The sequence below is a fragment of the Salvelinus sp. IW2-2015 genome, linkage group LG2 (genome assembly GCF_002910315.2).
Source record: "Salvelinus sp. IW2-2015 linkage group LG2, ASM291031v2, whole genome shotgun sequence".
Taxonomy (NCBI): domain Eukaryota; kingdom Metazoa; phylum Chordata; class Actinopteri; order Salmoniformes; family Salmonidae; genus Salvelinus; species Salvelinus sp. IW2-2015.
The window spans coordinates 17,245,947-17,271,825 of record NC_036839.1 but is presented as its reverse complement, the minus strand read 5'-3'; the positions used below and the strand labels follow the sequence as shown (position 1 = coordinate 17,271,825).

At 43.7% G+C, this 25,879-nt stretch overlaps 1 protein-coding gene across 1 annotated transcript in view; it reads left to right on the top strand.

Annotated features, from left to right (window-relative positions):
* LOC111976069 (aryl hydrocarbon receptor) overlaps positions 1-25,378 on the top strand; it is a 68,341-nt gene extending 42,963 nt beyond the window's left edge. Inside the window, exons 3-11 of the mRNA XM_024004805.2 lie at positions 10,074-10,174; positions 10,854-10,943; positions 14,188-14,308; positions 14,499-14,638; positions 18,313-18,515; positions 18,762-18,871; positions 20,586-20,727; positions 20,818-22,735; positions 22,957-25,378. Coding sequence (XP_023860573.1) covers positions 10,074-10,174; positions 10,854-10,943; positions 14,188-14,308; positions 14,499-14,638; positions 18,313-18,515; positions 18,762-18,871; positions 20,586-20,727; positions 20,818-22,735; positions 22,957-23,067 — 2,936 coding nt within the window. The 3' untranslated portion in view covers positions 23,068-25,378. The remainder of the gene's footprint in view (positions 1-10,073; positions 10,175-10,853; positions 10,944-14,187; positions 14,309-14,498; positions 14,639-18,312; positions 18,516-18,761; positions 18,872-20,585; positions 20,728-20,817; positions 22,736-22,956) is intronic.
* Positions 25,379-25,879: the final 501 nt, after the last annotated feature.

Below are 25,879 nucleotides of genomic sequence, written 5' to 3'. Positions count from 1 at the left end.
GCAACGATCGTTCCTAACTGGAATGGCCGAGTCACATCTTGTGAGACAAACCAGGCACGTTACACAGAGTGCGAATCAGAGTTAGCAATTAAACACGTATCAGATCTATTCTAAGTGAAGAGGACTATCATACAGCCAATGATCTTGACTCTATTAATAAGGTATCACACTAGTTATGGACACAGTTGTGTGGCAAGACCGAGCAAAACAAATGACAAAACAAAGTCCATGTGGAGTGACGAATGGAACGATCATAATAGTCGCTGAGCTACATGCAGCTGGCGAGTTGTAACAGCACAAGAATGTGGAGAGCGCGGTACCCAAACTATTATTCCGGCGCGCTACGTTGTTGATTACGTGGCTCAACAGAATCACGTGGCATCTTCCAAGTAATGGACGAAAATAGATAAGAAAGGAGTAAGAGCAGACACACCCAAGGAAGCTCGTCACACGTGAGAGCACTGGCGTCTCGTTAAGCACCGATTGCAAAGCCGCTCGCACCCCACAGATTTTTACAGGAAGACCAAAGGGCGGCAGCAGAAGACCCAAGGTTGTAGTCGAAGGTTGGTGGACACCAATAAAGACGCCGGACAATGGCTGCTCGCCGCTCTATAGAAGGACTTTCTCTCAGATTCACCGGGTTGGGAGTGATGGCTGGGAGACAAACGGGCCAAAGAATGGATGCAACCGAGCTTCTGCCAAGCACGCCCCACCCAAGGGCGTAGCGCCCGTGAGCGAGTGGTCACGATAGGACATGGCATACGGATGTTCCAAACCCAGAGAGCTCAGGCGTTGACAAAAAAGAGAGTGACACCGGCCGATGGAGGGGATGTTACCAACAAATTGCCCAACTATATAATGGATCGTAAGGCCACGACATCAGAAGAAAGAAATCAACCAGATGTCGGGAATAGGCTATGTAAATGTTAAAACCAAAGGATGGATTGAGCCCGGTGTCGGATTGAAGCGGCCCGGCCTGGCCACTTCAACAGTGTGGTCCAATCGTGGTCCCTCCAAGCACATTGGAGATAAATGAGATGAGTCCGAAAGTAGGCACTTCACACGACACATGGTGGCATGGTCCGGCGAATGTCAGGAGAGCGAAAGAGTCAAGACCTGTGGATTGTTTTTTCCCCATTCAAAGGACCCAGTAGAATCATTTAGTTATTCTCATGATCTGATAGCCATTATGTGCCTTGGCAAATTCCAAACGCTGTCATATACCTTTTACTGAGGAGTGGTTTCCGTCTGGCCACTCTACCATAAAGGCTGATTGGTGGAGTGCTGCAGAGATGGTTGTCCTTCTGGAAAGTTCTCCCATATTCACAGAGGAACTCTGGAGCTCTGTCAGAGTGACCATCGGGTTCTTGGTCACCTCCCTGACCAAGGCCCTTCTCCCCCGATTGCTCAGTTTGGCCGAGCCGGCAGCCAGTTCTATGAAGAGTCTTGGTGGTTCCAAACTTCTTCTATTTACGAATGAGGAGGCCAAAGTGTTCTTGGGGACCGTCAATGCTGCAGAATTGTTTGGTACCCTTCCCCAAATCTGTGCTTCAACACAATCCTGTCTCAGCGATCTATAGACAATTCCTTCGACCTCATGGCTTGTTTTTTTGCTCTGACATGCACTGTCAACTGTGGGACCTTATATAGACAGGTGTGTGCCTTTCCAAATCATGTCCAATCAATTGAATTTCCACAGTGGACTCCAATCAAGTTGTAGAAACATCTCAAGGATGACCAATGGAAACAGGATGCCCCTGAGCTCAATTTTGAGTCTCATAGCAAAGGGTCTGAATACTTATGTAAATAAGTTATTTCAGTTTTTTTTATTTTATACATTTGCAAAATGTATAAAAACCTGTTTTTGCTTTGTCATTGTGGGGTATTGTGTGAAGGAATGCCAAATCTTTTTAGTTTCCTGAGGGGGAATAGGCTTTGTCGTGCCCTCTTCACGACTGTCTTGGTGTGTTTTGGACCATTCTAGTTTGTTGTTGATGTGGACACCAAGGAACTTGAAGCTCTCAACCTGCTCCACTACAGCCCCGTCGATGAGAATGGGGGCGTGCTCGGTCCTCCTTTTCCTGTAGTCCACAAWCATCTCCTTAGTYTTGGTTACGTTGAGGGATAGGTTGTTATTCTGGCACCACCCGGCCAGGTCTCTGACCTCCTCCCTATAGGCTGTCTCATCGTTGTCRRTGATCAGGCMTACCACTGTTGTGCCGTCTGCAAACTTAATGATGGTGTTGGAGTCGTGCCTGGCCATGYAGTCGTGAGTTATGAAAATTAACTGACAACGATTCTTCAGACGATGACCAATTCTAACTTGATAACCAATTCTAACTTTAGCCTTATAGCAAAGACATTTTATCAATCTCAAGTACCTCAACTACACCTCAAGTTTCAAGTTCTATTAGTCGTATGTATGGGATACGCATGGTATACATCGTCTAAAGAAATGCTTACTTGTAGTTTCCTTCTTGACAATACAACAACAAGACATTTTTTTACATGTAAAGTAAATGGCAGTAGAATAGTATAAACATATCGTAAGTATAATACAGGAAGGCACAATTTATAGAAAGATATATACACACGTGTATTGGGGAAGGGGGGATGGGGTGCAAATGTATACATTGAGCAGTATAATAAGAGTCTGGTAGCAGCAGTTGTGATGTGCTAAGGTGCGGCGAATCAGAGCAGGTGGTCAGTCCAGTTCAAGTGTTCAGCAGTCTGATGGCTTGTAGATAGAAACGGTCTCTGAGCCTGTTGGTCATCCTCCGATACCGTGTGCCCRACGGTAAGGGAGAGAACAGCTCATGGCACTGTACTATGACAAGAAAAGGCAGACGATGTTGCCTTTCCCTCCAGTCATGGAAGTAACAGGAACATTAATCAAGTGAGTGACAGAGGGTTGGCCCTATAGGGCAGCTAGCTCACCCCATTGGCTCTCGCTGTGTCATTAGCCCCACCCCCACAGGCTTCATGCCCATAGCGGCATGTGCCCCCTCAGATTTGTCCTGTTTAAAAAATATATATAAATGGGGTTAGTTTTTTCTCTGTAATACTACTAGCCACTTTGCAATTGTATGAAGTTGGCTTTAGCCAGCCCAGATAGGTTCCCAATATCCCAACCTCATAACTAGCTACCAAGAAGCCTTTTCAKGCTATCAATCAAGTTAATGTAGCTAGCTTGTCTAACTATTTTAGCTGGCATGCCTGCTGGCAAGGTTGGTAGACTTGACTAAAKCAAGCAATAACTAAATGTACTGAATAAGACTTGCATTCCTTTCAATCTTTAATCAGAATTTAGCAGAATGCAGAGAAGCATATTTTGTTTCTTTAAAAAAATAACCACCAATCAGGAGGATACAGACAACTSAAGAGGTACAGTAAGTATAGATATGCTGAAAAATAGACATATTTCTTTAGATAGAATTAAGCATAATGATTATGGCTCTAGATTGCAGGAAAAAGCCGTTTCAGGTGTTCAAAAGATGCAAAATTCTCCAAGCCCCCCTCCGGACCACCTACCAGCTGTCTTCACGTACTTTGTTCCCGCTCAGATTTTTGGGGTGCTTGATGTCCCTGCCTGCCACTTCCTGCACATCTGCGTGAGAACAGAGATCTGTGTACTGGATCTGCTGGAACTAAATGTTTTCAAATCAAGATAATATTCCCCTATGCATAGCTGAAATGCTTTCATTTCTCTCCCTCTCTTTCTGGCACTGTGCTTCTCCCAACCCCTCTCTCTCTACGACAACGTTGTGCAGTTTCATTTATACTCATTAATTCTCTTTCTTGCACAATCTGCCTTTTATAAACTCTCGGTCAGTCCCAGTCCCTTCAACTGCATTCCTTTCAGTCTTTYACTTTTTAGAGCCCGTACTCAGCCTCTCTTTTTGGCTAGCACAGTCTTTCTTTCATAAATCTACTGTCTTATCTCAGTGTCCAGATTTTATATTACATTTTTTTATTGAACCTTTTCTTAACTAGGGAAGTCAGTGTCCAGATTTAAGTATGCATACAGTGTATTCTTCAGGCACTACTAAGCACAACATTGCACATGATAAGTTATAGTGGGCCATCAAGTCACGTCTTTCATGTACTGTACATAATATACTGCGGGCAGATCTCTCCTAAATAGCCGAACCAGCTGTATTACCTCCCCCTCTTTTTTTATTTTAATGTCAGCTAATTATATACAGCTGAGAAGATATCAAGTTCTTGAAGGGCTATACCAGTTCCTCTTACTCTGAATGACAAGGAAATCTTGCCTGGAGTGAAGCTCATGTTCACGGTTATAGAATCCTATAATGGTGGTTGTAACAGACAGARGAGGCCACAGTGGGCTGGTGGTTAAGGCCCTGTCAGAGCGGTGGCGGGTTTCATAGCCAGGCATACTGAAAAACACTTTCATGGACAATCAGCCATGGTTTAAAAGGGTCAATATGTCCTTCTCTTCAGTCTAGCTAAACAGCACTGGGTGGATGAAGATATCAGATATCGTTATCAAACATCTGCTGCAAGTTTAGTAACACTTGGAGGGCAGTAAGGGAGATTGATTTGTTTTCTATTCTACAGTAGGGTTGTGTGCCAAACCATTAGCTGCTGCCAAACCATTAACTTAATCATGTATGTGCTTACTGTTATTTAACGTGAATCACCTGGATTTATACATGATAGAGTATGATAACAGGAATCAACCAATGGCAGGGGCAGTGGATGAAGGTGGATGCTAGGTCAACACATGCTGTAATGACATGGACTCTAAATAGGCTTTTCACTAGACAGGCTTTTAGAAGAATCAACAAATCATGTGTGCTTTCATATGGGTGGTGGCACATTGGTTGTATGTAGGCCCATTCAGGGCCCTTTGATAAAGCTGTGGCTTTTATTAGCACATTGATGCAAATATGTATTTTATTTCATGGCTAATCTGTTTTCCTAAAAGACAATGCAGGTATTATGGGAAGGTATTTGCATACGTAGCTGACTGTGTGAAGGACAAGAGTGATAGCAGTACTCGGTGCATGTCTTTCACAGCATGAAAACAGCATGTCGTCTTTTACATGTATTTGTCATGACTTTGCTGAACTGAAAAATAAAAAGTACAGAGAAAACATTGTAGGGGTTGTGAGGATCTGGATGACCGCCAAACTCCTTTGCAGTGTTCGTGTGAGACCACACAAAATGACGCTTGCAAAAACAGTCCAGCCGACTATCTGTCAGTGTCGGGTTTTGATTGTGTTAAACCTTGGGTCTGTGCCAAAAGACAGGTTTTCTCATTGAAAGCTGAAGGACTGATCTAGCAGCCTGCACAACACACACACACACAACACACACAACACACACACACACACACACACACACACACCACACACACACACCACACAACAACCACACACAACACACACACCACACACCACATCCTCCCTCCTCCCGCATGGGCCCTAGGGCTTTTGTAAGCAATACCGACAAGAACGATTCCCTTATCTGAGCAGCCGCTGCAGGAAAATCCCAGGATGTGGCCTCTCCCCAGCCCATCCGTCCACTCTAGTCACGCAACGCTTTTAGCGGTGAGAGGGGCCCCCTGAGCACACATCCCCCTGCCTGCCTCCTCTTGGAAAGTGCTCACACAGCACACAAACATACACACATACAGTACAACACACACGTAAGTGAATGCTAACATGCTCACATAAAGTCATGTCCATCTAGAAACAGACATTAACAAGGACACACACATAATGAACGCTGCTCAGGCTCAAGTCTCTGAACAAGCTCCCAGGCAAACGAAGCTGTGCATCAAACGACCAAATAAATGAAAACAGACTAAATATCAGACCTAATGACAAACACACTGCCTCTACCTACTGTGTAGCCCTGCCGCCTCTCTCACAAATAGACAGGCATACTCTCCAAAACACACAGTGCAAGGCAGGCCAATCCAAGCCAGAATCTGGACGAGCCAAAACATCCTTTTTATTTTTTTTGCCCTCCTCACTGTTTGCGTGAGTAAGTGGGCCCTCAGCAGCGCTCTGTGTGTTTTGAGTCTGCTTTTCTTTCCCAGTGCATTGTATTCTTTCTTCTTCTTTTTTCCATTGTTAACTGCTAGCGTTTATTGCACTGTTATGTGTGGCGGTGCATTGTGCATTACTGTACGGTTACTGCTCTCCTGTGCTGCTCCTGAGTCCTGGCCCACCACTTGGCTGCCAGACTGGGGAGGTCAGTGGAGTTCCTGAGGCTGAGACGGAGAGGGTTGAGGGGGTCCCACGACCCAGCAGACCCAATCGGGCAAGGCTAGCTCCCCAGTGAACCAGACACAGTGGGGTCAGGAGGGTCAGGAGGAAAGGGATGTACAGACATCCTCTGGTTGAGGAGCATCCCTGGCTGTCAGTCCTTCAGCCACAAATAATGAACATAATTGAACTGTATGTCCCAGACAGTCCCATGCACTTTGTCGTTTTTTTCTCTCTCTTTTTGTACCATTAAACCAGATTAAACTGGTTTTGTTATCTATTGAGTCAACTAAGAGAGTATAGAACAAGTCCAAAGACATCAGTAAATCTACTGATTACAGAAGAACACTGCAGGCCTAATGCTGGAAAAACCACCTCAAAGAAAAACAAACAAGGTTTAATATGCTTCCCCCAATAGGAAACCGTCAGTGTAGTAAACCGTCACGTGCTCTTGTCCTATGGTAACTCCTATGCTCATTCAGTCAGACTGTACAGCACATGAACACACTGTACATTACTATAACACACATCACTCTTTCTCTCTCTCTCTACTCTCTCCCCATCTCTCTCTCTCTCTGAAGCTGTTTTGCAGGTCAGAACCTGCTCATCGACTGATGATGCATGCCACTCAGACACCAGGGGGAAACAAAAGCTCCATTCAGCTGTGGGGTTTTACTCTTTGAACTCATAGATTGGGTGGGCTCAGGTGGACTGAGCTGTGTGTGTGTAATGTGTGTAATGTGTGTGTGTGTGTGTGTGTGAGTGTGCGTCATGTAGATTGGGCATGTTTTTAGGAAAAAATAAGGAAAGCTATTGAGATGGGTCAATTTTGCTAGCGTGTGTATATGTTACCAAGTGGAGCCCCCTAGTGGGGGATGGGGGTGGATGTTGAGATAAATGAGGTTGTGAACAATGAGTCCAGTTTCAGTGGTCTACCAACTTTCTGGGAGCTTTTCAACTTGCTGATGTGGCACTTCACTCACATTGGCAAAGGGGGCACAGGCCCGGCACAGCCAAAACAAACAGACAAGCTGAATGCCAGAAGGCGAGCTTGGCACACACTGTCTCTCGCTCTTTCGCTCCCTAGAAATGCTGTGCAGTAATAACAAAGTTAGACTCCCTGCTGCTTCTCGCCCCGGGCGTTGTATGTGCCATTAACAACATGAGCAGTGGGATCTCAGCCTTCCTTTTATAACTGAGGCCGTGCCAAAAGTCGCTTTTTGTAATCCCCTGACTGGAAGTGATTGTCTTAACAGGCTTTGTAGCTCTCTTGGGAATATCACACAGTGTTTCAGGTACAGACCAGTGGCGTCTTGTCACTCCCATTTCACAACATCCCCGGTCAATCAACCTCGTCGGTCCGTTGCTTAAATGAAGGGTGATCACAGATTTAAGAGGGGTGCACTCTGTATAGTACGGACAAGACCCTAGAATGTTTGTTGACGTGTACCCACAGATACACACTGCTAGAGTCTGAGACTCCTAAAATACTATGTGCGAGAGTTGTAGAGACAGCATAGAAGGTCTTAGACAGGTTTTAAAAAAGTGATCTGAGACATTTGTCTATAAAAGTTTGTGTTCTACGTAATAACAAAGACATTAACGTTTTATGTGTCACATATTTGACTTGGATTATACGATACCTCCCAATATCCACAGGTGGAGTAGCTTTTGATTTTCCTATTGCTAGAAGCGCTTCCAACTTTTCACTACAGTGGAAAGCTTTTCTTTTCAGGCTTTTCCACTGCGGATGAAATGTCACTCTGCAGCCAGAACACTGATCATGTTAAGAAACCCTTCATGTATTTTTAAAACAAAACAAATGGTGTCATTTGGGCTGTTTAGTACTCTTTCTTCTGAAAGTCTTCCCAGGTAGGGAAAGCCAGGGAATCGTAATCCAGGAGCCTAAAAAGCGATTTACCACACACAGTCAGTCACACACATCCACACGTATCAAACCATTCTCATTCTCACATAAACAAATCTGCATACTATAGTTTTTACACATATTTAACCCCTTGCAAAATATTGTATATAATGTGTTATTATTTGTCCTGTTTGGAAACTTCTTTGTTTTTATGACAGATGTGTTTCTTTAAATCATCTCTCAGAGGAATGCATGGTTTGACTGGTTGTCGCTCATGTTGTCTAAAGAAGAACCCTTTCACAGAGAGAGAGTATTCACAACTATAATCATTACAAATGCTAGCTTCTATGTAAACATTTAGTTGTCATTAAAATGGGACAGTTATGAAAGTTATGAAAGCCATATCTGTTTGGCAATCTTAGGAATACCTTCTCTATATGTATTACTGGATGTCCTTGTTCATTTTAATTGCGTATCATAGCAGTTGTTTGTATAGGGTTACATGTTTTCCCTGAAGCAAGTCCACATAACTGTGAAGCCCCAGAAATATGAGCAGTTGGTTGGTAGCACAGTCCCATTTATATCATGAAAAAGGATTTTCGTGGAATTGGATTCATTCAAATTCTTTTATTTCAGTGAGGTGTGCTTTGATCTGATATGATATGGAGTATTGAACCCGTCAGGTTGGCCTTGTCTTTGAAATGGGATGGTATGCCTATAATGTCCACAAGCAAGCTGCAATAAAACCATTAGCTTTTTTGTCTTGCAACAATATTACATGGTTCATAAAGCCTATTATGAAATATGCATAATTAATATTGCAAGGAAAGGCATCATCCTTAATTAAACCTGGTGCCCATCTGTTTTTCACTCCAGTGAAAACATGGCAGGTTGACTTGTTCAACAAAAAAGTCTGGATATTTCTTACAAGGAGTTACAGACTAAACATGGATAGCCCATGTTGCTGGTACTTCGACAGATGTGTGCAAACTGGCATCCAACAATATGTCGTTCAGAGGAAAATAGAAACATTTGAGGTTCAGTCCTGATCATGATTGATGGAATTTCCTCGCAGCACCATGATTTTCATTTAGGCGATGGCAGGGCTTCAAACCCATTGAGCGAGAGCAGAACCATCTCTCATGACGTAATCTTACACATGCCAGTTGTTTTCACTCAGCGTCACCTAATCCCACTCTGTTTGGCTGTGGTACAGGGACAGGGATGGGAAGAAGAACTACCCTGCAAGGAGAGAAAAGAAATCATAGAAACTGATTATTGTGTCCGGTAGAATCACATAAGCATTGTGTCTTAGAGACAAACTCTGTGTTTCTGTCCAAGAAAGAAGGAGAGGAAGAGGACAGGGGAGAGACAGGGGGTGTGGTGGATTAATGGGTAATGACAGAGGACAGTCAGTAAAGGACAGATAAAGCCATAAGAGAGAGTGACCTTAAAGAGAGGGATTGGCAGATGAGTGAAGAAGGTGTGAAAGTGGGAAGGAAGCCAGTAGAGCAGGTGAGAGGAGTGGAGAGAGGGAGTTGGGGCAGTAAGAGGGAAATAAAGAGAGAGCGGAAAGGGGGAATTGAGGATACAGTAGTGGGAGGGAGGGAGGGAGGGGGGGGAGAATGAGTGGCAGCCAGAGTGGAAACAGGTGGGAGAGAGAGATGGGCAGGGATGTGAAGGAGGAGTGGTGAGAGAAGGAGTTGGTATGTTTTACTGAGCGCCAACATATGAGCCCTACTGGAGAACTTGGCCGAGGGAACAAAAATGAAGAAAAAGTGAAAGTGCCAAAAGTCCAAACCCCAGACTCCCAGAAACCCCAGACTCCCCAGAAACCCCAGACTCCCCAGAAACCCCAGACTCCCGTGCGTATTGCTTTCAGGATAGCGTGCTGATGTGAGCTTGTTTTTTCTCCCCTCTACCGCCCTCCTCTCCCCCTATCCCTCTCCTCCCCTCTCTGTCTGCAGCGACCATGAAGAAAAACAGTGTCCTGTTTCCCAGTGAGAATGGGCTGAACATTAATGGGATGGAAGCCACAAACTTCTCCAAGGGGGACCTACTACTCCAGGTACAATACAGTACAGTACAGACCACTGACTTCACAGGACCAATGCACACAGACAGACAGACGGACGGGACGGACGGACGGACGCGAAGTTCAAGAGCCAGACATTGTTTATTTGTTTGTTAATCCAGGTCGATTGAGTTATAATCCAGGACCACCCATTTAGCACGAAGTTCTGATAGGTGAAATAGGTTGTCCTGGTGCTTTATGCCAAGGCCTGGTCACGGTTTACTACACTAAACAAAGTGAACACTCTCTAGTTCTATAGCACATTGTTTACTCACGCTCACATGTCAGGTACACTTTCACACAGAGCGATGAATGGCATGTTTGGGTTTCTTCTCTCACAATGGAGGCTGTTATGATCATCAGTCAATGCTGAGGGATCTGTGAAGGCAGAGCATCAGAGTCAGTTGTCGGCAAACTGATAGCAAGTAAACAGGTTGCCAGATTATAATACCCCCAGATAAACAAAATGTCCTCTTCAATGAAACGCTCTAATTGATGTGTTTGTGGATGTAGCTCGACTACAGTGAAAGTGAGAGGATTATCAGTATGTATGTGCGTGTGTGCTTGTGTGCATGTTTGTTTGTGTATGCGTGCGCGCTCCGTGTTTGTGTATGTGTGAGTGTGTATATAAGTGAGTATGTTACTGTTTTAACACTGTATTTTATTCTTGCAGGCTCTGAATGGCTTTGTGCTGGTGGTCACAGCTGAAGGACATGTGTTCTATGCCTCTCCTACTATCCAAGACTACCTGGGCTTCCATCAGGTAACAACTCCAACATCTGTAGCATAACACAACTGCAACATCACATATGTAAACCTTGCTCCTCATCACTGCATAACCTCACCATTTTCTGTCTTTGTAAAAAATAATGGTCGGTTGTCGTGAAGATTGATATTGAAATACAAAGGCAAGACATTTGAATGAAGGAAACAGATTTCATTTAGGAATTAGGGGGATAAAGTGGGCTTTTGTTGAATCTCTGCTCTGGATAGTTGAATCCCTTTGAGAATTAATCTTCTAAGAGCCAGAGAACCAAAGGCAACATTTGTTGTTAATCAATGTGAGCAAGGCAATGCACCATCTTTGCTGGAGAGTTACGGCCCACTGCATAACTTGGTAACAATCCAGATTTCCATTTATCATCAAGGAAAGCGAATGTGCAACTCAACCACCTGTTAACTAACCAAAATAGGCAGGTGTTGAAGGAAGCGTCTTGTAGCAAATTTGCAGTTGCGCTTTGTCTTTCTCCTGGAAATGATAGTTTGAGAATTCCTTATATAACCATGATCATGACATTCTTTTCTACAGACGAAGAGAAATCCCATTGTTGTGGATGTACTCGTCTACATCTACTCCATACTGAGCTATATGATCTATTGTAGCACATGTGCTTTGTGTTAGCCATGCCTTCTGTCATTATTGCTACTGCATCTATACTGTTCCGCGAAGGGTAATTCTTTGATCCTTTGTCATTGCTGCCGCATCCATATAGTAAGATTACAGACTTACAACTCAGTACTGAGGCATACATTTTCAAACATATGTGGCGAACCCTATGGCCTATGTTATGGTAACTTGCAACTGAGCATACTGTACACACAGTAGAGACAGGACAAGGATGTCTTTCAAACAAAAATAGATCAAAGATGACGCTTTCTTATAAACTACAGTTATGACAGCTTGACTGCATCCTGTTGTGCGCTGAAAATAGTTTGCTTGAATAATCATACTAGCTTGACAGTTATTGACCTCCTCATCCAATATAGTTATGCGTTATTCCCTCTTTCGTTACAGTTATATAGTATAAAGTCTATTCAGTGTTGACAGGTAACTATGATGCCCCACTGAGAGGGATGCCAGTCTTAATACAATCCGTTGGAGTTTAGCACAACAAACACACACACAGAGCTTACTTCTGCCACAAATTAGAAGACAAACAGTCTTTATAGTAGTTGGATTATATTTAGAGTTACAGTTCGCACGAAGCCTTTCGCGTTGGTTTTCAGTAGAAATGCATTGTTTCAGTTAATAAAATTTGAACAAGGGAAAATACAGGTCACTGCCAAAATCAAGGAAGTACTTGACTATTGAGAGATACAAAGTATATTGAAAGCAGATGCTTCCACACAGGTGACTTAATTCAGCAGTTAAAACATACCATCATGTTTAGGGTCACGTATAAAAATGCCCAGTTGCCCATTATTTTGGCTACCATGGCTAGAAGAAGAGATCTCAGTGAGTTTGAAAAAGGGGTTTCAAAGGAGCATAGGGAGCTTAAAGGATGTGTGTGTGTGTGTGTGTGTGTGTGTGTGTGTGTGTGTGTGTGTGTGTGTGTGTGTGTGTGTGTGTGTGTGTGTGTGTGTGTGTGTGTGTGTGTGTGTGTGTGTGTGTGTGTGTGTGTGTGTGTGTGTGTGTGTGTGTGTGTGTCTCGATCACCAGATCTCAACCCAATTGAACAATTATGGGAGATTCTGGGACGGCACCTGAGACCACGTTTTCTACCACCATAAATAAAACAAATGAGGGAATTTCTTGTAGAAGAATGATGTTGCATACCTCCAATAGAGTTCCAGACACTTGTAGAATCTATGCCAGGGCCGATTAAACCCGTTCTGTCGGCTAGTGGTGGCCCAACGCCGTATTAAGACACTTTATGTTGGTGTTTCCTTTATTTTGACAGTTACCTGTATATCAGTGCCATCTGACAATGTGATGTTACTCTGTTGGTTCCAAGAGTCCACTATGGCTTTGACCACAAACCACATTGTTCCTCATGTTCTGAAGAGAGCGCCAGAATTCTAAATTATAAGTGAATCCGATGAAACCAGAAACAAACAGTGTCCAGGACCCACTTTTAGTCTTGTGGCTGCAGGGTTTGTTTGCTTAATAACAGACATAAGCTGAGCTCCATTACATTGCCGTTATAGTTTCTCAGTGGTGGGCAGCACAGTTGCATTTCCTATTTTAGGTCCTTCTAAATGCTCCTATTAGTTGTCCATTCCAGTGGAGGCCAGACTACTTGTAAAGTACACATGTCATTAAGTAACCCTGATATGGCCTGTAGACACCATTATTATTGTGTGTCTACCATAATAATCGAGGCTACAGCCATAGTCATGAACTACACTTAAAGGAAAACCATCCAAAAACTATATTTTGGTATTTGTTTAATTAGTCCATTGTTGATATAGTCCCAAAATGTTTTGCATGTCAGCAATCAAGTTTTCAAGATATGTAACCTTCAAAATACATAAATAAAGCCGTAATGAAGCATCATACCGGCTGTAATTCTGTATTTTGAAAGTTTTACACTGAATGTACAAAACATTAGGAACACCTTCCTAATATTGAGTTGCACCCCCTTTAGCCCTCAGAACAGCCTCAATTCTTCTGTACAAGGTGTCCAAAGCATTCCACAGGGATGCTGGCCCATGTTGACTACAATGCTTCCTACAGTTGTGTCAAGTTGCCTGGATGTCCTTTGGGTGGTGGACCATTCTTGATACACACAGGAAACTGTTGAGCATGAAAAACCCAGCAGCGTGGCAGTTCTTGACACACTCACACCGGTGTGCCTGGCACCTACTACCATACCATGTTTTAAGGAACTTAAGTATTTTGTCTTGCCCATTCCCCATCTGAATGGCACACATACACAATCCATTTCTCAATTGTTTTAAGGCTTAAAAATCCTTCTTTAACCTGTCTCCTCCTCTTCATCTACACGGATTGAAGTGGATATAACAGGTGACATCAACAAGGGATCATAGCTTTCACCTGGATTTACCTGGTCAGTCTATGTCAAGGAAACAGCAGGTGTTCCTAATGTTTTATATAATCGGTATATAAATTGAAAACTTGATTGCTGACATGCAAAACATTTTGGGACTATATCAACAATGGACTAATTAAACAAATACCAAAATATAGTTTTGGGTTGGAATTGTCTTTTAACTTTGATAGAGTACAATCATTGAGTTTGCCCTCTCTCTTTGTCTGTCTGTAGTCAGATGTGGTCCACCAGAGTGTGTTTGAGCTGATCCACACAGACGACAGAGCAATGTTCAGACGACAGCTTCACTTTGCCCTCAACCCCAAGCCCTTTGACCCAGAGCAGGGAGGAGACGGTGAGTGATCTGGAGGGAATGGTTTGTGGACAGTTTGGGTAGTTTTTTCAGTGAATTTTTGTGTAAGTCATCGATTGATGTCAATGGGAGCCTGTTCAAGCTAGGTGTGTATATTTCAAGTTAAGTTTTGCCCAATGTTTTTTATGATAAGCTCTCATTATACGATCTTTCACCCTGTTTTTATGTTCAGGCATGGCAAGCAGCAGTGACATCACCAGGAACATTGTGACCTATAACCCTGAGCAGCTCCCCCCAGAGAACTCCTCCTTCCTGGAGAGGAACTTTGTGTGTCGCTTCCGCTGCCTCCTGGACAACTCTTCTGGCTTCCTGGTGAGTCACTCATCTATAGGGCTGTAGAGAAAACATCCACTTTGTATTGTCACCAGAAAGCACTGCATACACTTTATTGTGTCATAAGAACTAGGGGTGCAAAGCTACCGATAATTTACCAAAGTTAGTAGAATCTTCAGTAATTTTGGTAATTAACAGAAACTCTATGGCAATCTATTGTAACTTTGGTAATTTATACTTGAATTACTATAAAACTATGAAATAACACATATGGAATCATGTAGTAAACATAAAAGTGTTACACAAATCAAAATATTTTATATTTTTGATTCTTCAAAGCAGCCACCCTTTGCCTTGACAGCTTTGCACACTCTTGGCATTCTCTCAACCAGAGAGAATGCCAGAGAGAATGCCATTCTCTCTTCACCTGGAATGCTTTTCCAACAGTCTTGACAGAGTTCCCACATATGCTGAGCACTTGTTGGCTGCTTTTCCTTCACTCTGCGGTCCAACTCATCCCAAACCATCTCAATTGGGTTGATGTCGGGTGATTGTGGAGGCCAGGTCATCTGATGCAGCACTCCATCACTCTCCTTCTTGGTCAATAGCCCTTACACAGCCTGGAAGTGTGTTGGGTCATTGTCCTGTGAAAAACCAATGATAGTCCCACTTAGCACAAACCAGATGGCATGGCGTATCGCTGCAGAATGCTGTGGTAGCCATGCTGGTTAAGTGTGCCTTGAATTTAAATAAATCACAGACAGTATCACCAGCAGCACACCCACACCATCACATCACCTCCTCGTGCTTCACAGTGTGGAACCACACATGCAGAGATCATCCGTTCACCCACTCTGCTTCTCACAAAGACATGGCGGTTTGAACCAAAAATCTCACTGGTCTATGTCCATTGCTAATGTTTCTTGGCCCAAGCAAGCCTCTTCTTGTTATTGGTGTCCTTTAGTAGTGATTTCTTTGCAGCAATTCAACCATAAAGGCCTGAGTCACACAGTCCCCTCTGAACAGTTGAGCAGCAAAGGTAACTCTGTGTCTTCCTTTCCTGTGGCGGGCCTCATGAGAGCCAGTTTCATCATAGCGCTTGATGGTTTTTGGCGACTGCACGTGGAGAAACTTTAAAGTTCTTGAAATGTTCCGGATTAACTGACCTTCATGGCTCAAAGTAATGATGGACTGTCGTTTCTCTTTGCTTATTTGAGCTGTTCTTGCCATAATATGGACTTGGTCTTTTACCAAATGGCTATCTTCTGTATACCACCCCTACCTTGTCACAACACAACTGATTGGCTCAAACGCATTAAGAAGGAAAGAAATTCCACAAATTGACTTTTAACAAGGCACACCTGTTAATTCAAATCAAAAAATCAAATCAAATTTTATTAGTCACATACACATGGTTAGCAGATGTTAATGCGAGTGTAGCGAAATGCTTGTGCTTCTAGTTCCGACAATGCAGTAATAACCAACAAGTAATCTAACCTAACAATTCCACAACTACTACCTTATACACACACACAAGTGTAAAGGGATAAAGAATATGTACATAAAGATATATGAATGAGTGGTGGTACAGAACGGCATAGGCAAGATGCAGTAGATGGTATAGAGTACGGTATATACATATGAGATGAGTACTGTAGGGTATGTAAACATAAAGTGGCATAGTTTAAAGTGGCTAGTGGTACATGTATTACATAAAGATGGCAAGATGCAGTAGATGATATAGAGTACAGTATATACATATGAGATGGGTAATGTAGGGTATGTAAACATTATATTAAGTGGCATTGTTTAAAGTGGCTAGTGGTACATTTTTACATAATTTCCATCAATTCCCATTTTTAAAGTGGCTGGAGTTGAGTCAGTATGTTGGCAGGCGGCGCTAAATGTTAGTGGTGGCTGTTTAACAGTCTGATGGCCTTGAGATAAGAAGCTGTTTTTCAGTCTCTCCGGTCCCTGCTTTGATGCACCTGTACTGACCTCGCCTTCTGGATGATAGCGGGGTGAACAGGCAGTGGCTTGGGTGTTGTTGTCCTTGATGATCTTTATGGCCTTCCTGTGACATCGGGTGGTGTAGGTGTCCTGGAGGGCAGGTATGTTGCCCCCGGTGATGCGTTCTGCAGACCTCACTACCCTCTGGAGAGCCTTACGGTGTGGGCGGAGCAGTTGCCGTACCAGGCGGTGATACAGCCCGACAGGATGCTCTCGATTGTGCATCTGTAGAAGTTTGTGAGTGCTTTTGGTGACAAGCCGAATTTCTTCAGCCTCCTGAGGTTGAAGAGGCGCTGCTGCGCCTTCTTCACAACGCTGTCTGTGTGGGTGGACCAATTCAGTTTGTCCGTGATGTGTACACCGAGGAACTTAAAACTTTCCACCTTCTCCACTACTGACCCGTCGATGGTGGATAGGGGGTGCTCCCTCTGCTGTTTCCTGAAGTCCACAATCATCTCCTTTGTTTTGTTGACGTTGAGTGTGAGTTATTTTCCTGACACCACACTCCGAGGGCCTCACCTCCTTCCTGAGGCCGTCTCGTCGTTGTTGGTAATCAAGCCTACCACTGTAGTGTCATCCGCAAACTTGATGATTGAGGTTGGAGGCGTGCATGGCCACGCAGTCGTGGGTGAACAGGGAGTACAGGAGAGGCTCAGAACGCACCCTTGTGGGGCCCCAGTGTTGAGGATCAGCGGGGTGGAGATGTTGTTACCTACCCTCACCACCTGGGGGCGGCCCGTCAGGAAGTCCAGGACCCAGTTGCACAGGGCGGGGTCGAGACCCAGGGTCTCGAGCTTGATGACGAGTTTGGAGGGTACTTGGTGTTAAATGCTGAGCTGTAATCGATGAAACAGCATTCTCACATGGGTATTCCTCTTGTCCAGATGGGTTAGGGCAGTGTGCAGTGTGGTTGCGATTGCGTCGTCTGTGGACCTATTGGGTCGGTAAGCAAATTGGAGTGGGTCTAGGGTGTCCGGTAGGGTGGAGGTGATATGGTCCTTAATAATTGAAATGCATTCCATGTGACTACCCAATGAAGCTGGTTGATAGAATGCCAAGAGTGTGCAAAGCTGTCGTCAAGGCAAAGGGTGGCTACTTTGAAGAATCTCAAATTTAAAATTCCACAATGTAGAATAATAGTATAAATTAAGAAAAACCCTGGAATGAGTATGTGTGTTCAAACTGGTACTGTAGTAAAATAAATAAATACGTCTGTAAAAAAAAGATGAAGGATATATCATGCTGAAAGCCTCATATTAAAAACACCAATGCTATTCACTATAAGTTGATGGTTTATATTTAGGATAATGTTTTACAGCTTTGTTATTCAATTTTTTTGTGTAAATAATCTTTTTTAATAATTTTATATATTTGACATGTGATAAGGCCAGATAGAGAGGGCCAGACATACTTACAGAAACTAGTGATAATCTGAAGTACCCAAAAGGTCCACTAGATGTCTTGTGATGGATTACATAAAATCCTTGAAAGTTACCAAAATTCTGGTAGTTTACTGGTAAGCTTTGAAAGTTTCCAGTAATATACCCTCCCTTTGCTACCCTAATAATAACACATACAAGCACCGTTGATTAATATGACAGTATAAAGTGAGTGGTGGATCTTGGCAAAGTTTGGCTAAACTTTTTATACAGTCACTAGCCAAGTTTCTGAATCTAACATCCCTTTGTTCTCCTCATATTCAGGCTCTGAACTTCCAGGGGCGTCTCAAGTTCCTCCATGCCCAGAGCATGCTGGGGGATGACGGGACACCGAGCCAGCCCAACCTGGGCCTCTTCACCATCGCAACCCCTGTCCAGAACCCGTCCATTTTGGAGATCAGATCTAAGACAATCTTCTTCCAGACCAAACACAAGCTGGACTTCACCCCCGTGGGTGTTGATGCCAGGTGACTCTAAAAGCCTGAAACTAATTCTCACTGGGTCCCAAAAAGTTGGAAGCCTTGGCCTACATTTAGGAAAGACGTATGGTAGTATTTAACCTGTGCCTTGATCAAATGTATGACTTTTTTTGTCACAATTTCACTTATATATTCAACATGTTTGAGGGATGACTTCACAGGTGAACATGTGTTATGTGCTGTACTTTCCACTAATGCTCATATGGTGTGTCCTGTCTTGTCATCTCTCTACAGGGGGAAGGTTGTCCTGGGCTACTCAGAGATGGAGTTGTGTATGAGAGGCTCTGGTTATCAGTTCATCCATGCAGCTGATATGATGTACTGCGCAGACCAGCATGTCAGAAGTAGGTTTTCTTCATCATTTACAGTTGGAGTCGGAAGTTTACATACACCTTAGCCAAATACATTTTCACTTCGTTTTTCACAATTCCTGACATTTAATCCTAGTAAAAATTCCCTGTCTTAGGTCAGTTAGGATCAATACTATATTTTAAGAATATTAAATGTTTGAATAATAGTAGAGAGAATGATTCATTTCAGCTTTTATTTCTTTCATCACATTCCCAGTGGGTCAGAAGTTTACATACACTCAATTAGTATTTTGTAGCATTGCCTTTAAATTGTTTAACTTGGGTCAAACGTTTCGGGTAGCCTTCCACAAGCTTCCCACAATAAGTTGGGTGAATTTTGGCCCATTCCTCCTGACAATGCTGGTGTAACTCAGTCAGGTTTGTAGGCTTCTTTGCTCGCACACGCTTTTTCAGTTCTGCCCACAAATTTTCTATAGGATTGAGGTCAGGGCTTTGTGATGGCCACTACAATACCTTGACTTTGTTGTCCTTAAGTCATTTTGCCACAACTTTGGAAGTATGCTTGGGGTCAATGTCCATTTGGAAGACCCATTTGCGACCAAGCTTGAACTTCCTGACTGATGTCTTGAGATGTTGCTTCAATATATTCACAACATTTTCCTCCCTCATGATGCCATCTATTTTGGGAAGTGCACCAGTCCCTCTTGTAGCAAAGCACCCCCACAACATGATGCTGCCACCCCCGTGCTTCACGGTTGGGATGGTGTTCTTCGACTTGCAAGCCTCCCGCTTTTTCCTCCAAACATAACAATGGTCATTATGGCCAAACAGTTCTATTTTTGTTTCATCAGACCAGAGAACATTTCTCCAAAAAGTACAATCTTTGTACCAATGTACAGTTGCAAACCGTAGTCTGGCTTTTTTTATTGCGGTTTTGGAGCAGTGGCTTCTTCCTTGCTGAGCAACCTTTCAGGTTATGTCGATATAGTACTCGTTTTACTGTGGATATAGATACTTTTGTACCTGTTTCCTCCAGCATCTTCACAAGGTCCTTTGCTGTTGTTCTGGGATTGATTTGCACCTTTTTTTTTTTTGCACTTTTCGCACCAAAAAGTCTCCTTCCTGAGCGGTATGACGGCTGCGTGGTCCCATGGTGTTTATGCTTGCGTACTATTGTTTGTACAGATGAACGTGGTACCTTCAGGCGTTTGGAAATTGCTGCCAAGGATGAACCAGACTTGTGGAGGTCTACAATTATTTTTCTGAGGTCTTGGCTGATTTATTTTGATTTTCCCATGATGTCAAGCAAAGAGGCAATGAGTTTGAAGGTAGGCCTTGAAATACATCCACAGGTACACAACCAATTGACTCTAATGATGTCAATTAGTCAATCAGAAGCTTCTAATGCCATGACATCATTGTCTGGAATTTTCCAAGATGTTTGAAGGCACAGTCAACTTAGTGTATGTCATCTTCTGACCCACTGGAATTGTGATACAGTGAATTATAATTTAAATAACCTGTCTGTAAACAATTGTTGGAAAAATTACTTGTGTCATGCACAAAGTAGATTTGCCAAAACTATAGTTTGTTAACAAGAACATTTTGGAGTGGTTGAAAAATGAGTTTTAATGACTCCAACCTAGGTGTATGTAAACGTCCGACTTCAACTGTATAATAACTCTTTATTCGTTTGATCAATATTTTTTTGCAGATTTATCTAATGCTATGAATCTTCTTCTCTCAGTGATTAAGACAGGAGAGAGTGGTCTGACCACATTCAGACTACTTCAGAAGACCGGGTGTTGGGTCTGGGTCCAGGCCAATGCCAGGCTCGTCTACAAAGGAGGAAGGCCTGACTTCATCATCGCACGCCAGAGAGCTTTGCTGTGAGTTATCAGTATCTGTCTGTATCATCATTTTTTATTGTTTCTCAAAATATATGATTGCATATTCATTCATTCATACATATGATACAGTAATTCTGAGGGAGAGGAGCATTTACGCCAGAGGAAGATGCAGCTGCCCTTCAGCTTCACCACCGGGGAGGCCCTGCTGTACGAGACCGGCCCCACTCTGGATGCAACTGAGTTCCAAACCAACTCCCCAAAAATCCGCAAGGTGGAGTCTCTGGACCCCCAGTCTCTGCTGGGCTCCTTACTGAAGCAAGACGAGTCCGTCTACACCCAGCCCCAGGAGCCTCAGCTACCCATAGACCAGGCATTCATGGACAGCCGAGCGCTCACCAACGTAGCCTGTAACTCCTGGCAGAGTAGCATGGAGCCCCAGGGGCCCGACGGGGATGATGATGGTGACGGTCCCAGTGAGGTGATGCAGAAGGGGGCGGTGGTGGACATGATAGACGCCCTGGAGAAGATGGCACGAGATGGGGACCTGTGTGAGGCGCTGCAGGGGCTGGACGTGGACGCGGCCGAACTGATGGAGTGGGAGAGTGCCCTCATCAGGCTGAGCCAGGAATCCAACGGGACTGGGGGCGGGGATACCTCCCCGGAGCTGGATGACATCATGACCAACGACATCTTCTCTTACGTGGAGGAAGCCTTGTTCAAGGACAGCAGCCAGGAGAGCGGTAACCAGCCCAATTGCTCCATTATGGTCAACAACAACCCGAACCTAAACCTGTTCACAGAGGTGTTTAACAACAACAACAACAACCAGGATGGACCATTCACAGGAATGGTCAGCCCTACAGGTGTCGGACAGTGCAAGCCCGGGTTGCTTGACAGCCGCAGCTTTATCCATAATGGCTCCCCAGTGAACGGTCAAATTGGTCAGGTAACAGACAATGGACCAGATGATTTGGCAGGACAGAACCAGGCAGGACCACACCAGGTGTTCAACAGCACCCAGAGGCTCTCCCACTTTGGCCCCCAGATCCCTCAGATGGACCGGAACATCCCCACCCTGCAGCAGCTACAGCTCAACCACATCTTCACCCCCTCTCTGGAGCTCCCCGAGCTCACTATCCCACACAGCTCAGGCCAGAACGGGGCTGTTACGTTTGGCACCAACATGGCTGGATCCTGTGCTCAGGCACCAAACAACCACATGGGAAGCCCTCAGGGTATCACTGGCCGAGTCCACTCTAACCAGTCACCTCCACAGTTTTTCACTCATAATGGCTTGCCAGCTACAATGGCACCAAACGGACCACAGCAGATCTCGGTTCCGCAATCCAACCATGTAGCACCTAGTCTGGTGGATGGCTGGGCATCCATGATTCCCAGTAATGCCTTTGTTTCACCCCAGATTGAATCTAGCAATCTCAATCTATCTAATCCCCTTCCGACTGCTTGCCTTCAGGGAAACAGTGCACCATTTCAGTCACTCAAAATCCAGAGAGTTCGGCAGTGGACCCAGAACCAGCAGCAGTTGCCACCCCCAGCCAGCACAATACAGAATGGAATAATGCAGAATGGACACAAATTCATCCCTGACTGTCACAGTCAAGCCACAGAGACCCAAAGAGTCCCTCTCACAGGCCTTTGGCCACAGAACCCCAACAGACTGTACCACCAAACCCAGCAGGGGGGATTGGCCAATGACCAGCCTGCTCCATCCAGTAGCTGCATGTTTGAGAACATCTCACCCCCCCTCCCTAATGGAAACAGCCACGTGGATGGCACCAGGCTGGCCCCCACGTTGTCTGTATGCCAGAGTAGGATGGTGGACCCCCAGGACCAGAGTCCTCCACAGGGCTCTTGCTACTTCCAGTGGGGCCCCAGTGAGCCGGTGGTGGGCACGTCAGCCGTCATCCAGGACAACGCCAGCACCAGCCCCCCGTCTCGCCCGCTGGTGGCCAACATAACCACCCCTGAGGGCCTACTGGCCATGCAGCAGTACCTGGCTGGATGCAGCGGAGTCGTACAGACACAGGTAACTAAGCCCCCTCTCGTCCTCTGCTGCTACTGTTATGGATGGAGCGGTGATTTGTTCCTTACCAAATGAACTGGTTTTCACGCAGATAGGAAAACTCAAGGCCCTAAATAGTTATGAAGTAATTTCTTGATATTAATAATTTTTACTTTATGATATGAAACTTTATGAAACAAGCCAGGCATCTGATTCTATCTTTTGTCATACTTTTTCCCCAACAGATTCTAAGCCTCCCTGTTATAGACAGCAATGGAATATTCTCTTTACCACCCCTTGTAAATGGATCCATGTGCTTTACAGAGCACAACCAAACCAACTATTGCAACTTCTAAACATGCGTCACATTGCCTTACGAGGTAAAAATGGAGGACAGAGAGAGGAGGAAGCCATCCATGAATCTATTCATCCTTCCATGAATCTATTCATCCTTCCATCTGTACGCGTTCATAGACAACCCTCTGCCTTAAGAGATGTCTCAGTGAGGGTGTTGTGAAGACAAGCCATCCCCTCATCATGTGTGGTCAAACACACCATCCATCTCCCCATATCAGTGTTTGCAGTAAATACAAGGACTCCTTTAATTACCCCTTGTCACTTCTGTCAGCAATGGAACAAAAAGCAGCAACTTCAAATTGAACTGGTTTTCTTTGTATTTTTGCATTGTCTTCTGTTTTGTTTGCTGATGCCTTGTCTTTGTTTATATTACTGTGTAACAACAGTTTCTGTCACAACTTGTTTGTTTAATTGCCTTCAATGATATGAATGAAGTATGAATCCTCACTAGTGCATTTGGCTTGCATTACTTGGCTTTTTAAGGTCATGACCAATTCCCAAAGTGATATTCTAATGAAGCAAGCCGTATTCATTTCTTTTTTTACGTTTGTTTCTTGTGCACTTACATTATAGTCGGATGGTGATAGGACACCATTCAAGTTTTCACTCATGGGAAAACAAAACAAAATACTAATATTGTACACAAAAATAAAGTCATAACAAACGTTTTTGTATGGAGTGTAAATACAGAAATTGAATCTATATTCTTATATAAAGATATTATGTAAAACAATGTGAGTGCACTTGTGTTTATGACTGTGATGAATATGACTATGTTTACAGCGTGTGTGCGTGTGCAAAGGCGTTCGTGTGTGTTTTCTTGTTCTGGAGAGGGAATGAAGCAGTGTACAAATGTCCCGTGTAGCTCAGTTGGTAGAGCATGGCACTTGCAACGCCAGGGTTGTGGGTTTGATTCCCAAGGGGGACCAGTGTGTATAATGTATGAAAATGTATGGACTCAATACTGTAAGTCGCTCTGGATAAGAGCGCCTGCTAAATTACAAAAATGTAAATGTACTTATAGACATTCTGAGGAAAAGATTATGTATTTCATCGAAATGTCTGCATTGGTTGCAGAGTAGGCAGTATGACTAACCATGCAAGGCATGTGCTTTCAGATGATACCCCTTGTAATGCTATTGGTATCCAAATGTCATTACAGTTTGACAATACTCTGATGCAGTATGTTGATAATGTTATATCAATAGTAGTAAACCCTTTTTTTGTTTTTCTTTGCTTTTGTTTTATTTTGGTATTATCTAAACTTCACTAAGCCATACGCTAACTTCTTATGGTCATAATACAAACTGTGGAGGAATGCGGGCCTTAATGCTGCATCTATAGGAGACGCAGGAGACGTAGAAGTCCTATAAGGACTAGTATAGTAACCACAGTTACTGCAGACATGGGACTAGAAGTCGAACTGCCATGATGACTCAGCATATTCAACAAATGGAACTCCATGTCAGTCGATGATTGACAGAAACAAGGCAGATCCTCCCAATTGAAATGTCCCCTGACACTGAAGTCTCGCGTCATGACTCATCTCTTGTCTCCCTCAGAGGGCTCTGAGACTAAATCAATATGGCCACCCACCTTTCATATCCCTTGACCTACTTCCTCATTCTGCTCCTATGAAAGTGCAAGACAGATGAGAGGAATATGGAGGAAACTAAACCCGGCCAACTAGAGGGCCTCTCCTGCCAAACTGCTCTCACCATTTCAGCTCTCTCAGCTCAGTAAGGCAGAGGAAAGTACATATAGTAAAGGGAGCTATTCTATGTATTGGGTATATTCACATTTAGCTTTGGCTTTTAAATTGTATTCAGTAATTGTTCTTGTTGCTTTAACCAGCTGATATACAAGCCTTCAAAGTGCCTGCCTTGAAATGTTGATAAAGTTTCTTGTATCAAAGCTTATATAAAAGAAAGGGAAGGATATACTATACAGTATACTGTATATTAGCCCTGAGCCATGTAGCTATTCTTTAAGTGCACTCTTCAACAGTCTTCAACATCTGGCAGTTGCAGAGTTCAGCATCAATATAGTATGAATATTTACATTTTTGCATTTGTTGGTTGTATGTTCGTTTATTTGTATGTTTTGTTATTATGTCTAGGGGCCTTACACCATCTGGTAGACATGTATTCTCTATGTAAGCCTTTATTTCCACAGAAATATATCATTTTGTGTAGTTCACTTGTATTTAGCCAAGTATAGTGTATGCAATGTATTGATAATTACCAACTTACTTGTTTGTTTCTTAATTGTACAATTCATTTTAATATAAAAAATATTCCTAATAACTTACTACTGTGTTACTTGGTCATTGTTAAAGTGAAATACTCCTGTTAGCCACTGGAGGGTGCATCTCTTCACTGTTGACTGAATAACAATCATCTCACTGGCCTATGTAAACAGAGCAATGAGAAGACTCATGACTCATGTTTGGGATTTCCACTGGGGAATGGGGATACCTAGTCAGTCGCTCAATTGAATGCATTCAACCAAAATCTTACCTAACCCTTCTGAATCAGAGAGGTGCGGGGGGCTGCCTTTATCGACGTCATCAATGCCCAGGGAGCAGTTGTTGGGGGTTAACTGCCTTACTTACTCAAGGGCAGAACGGCAGATTTTTCCACCGAGCTGTCTCTGGGATTTGAACCAATGACCTTCCAGTTACTGGCCCACTAGGCTATCTGCCGCTATAGTACAGCCACAAAAATGGCCTATATTGTATCAAATTGAGGAAAAGAAAAATGTGCTTTTTTTGTCTTAATTTAAGGTTTGAGTTAGGCATAAGGTTAGCAG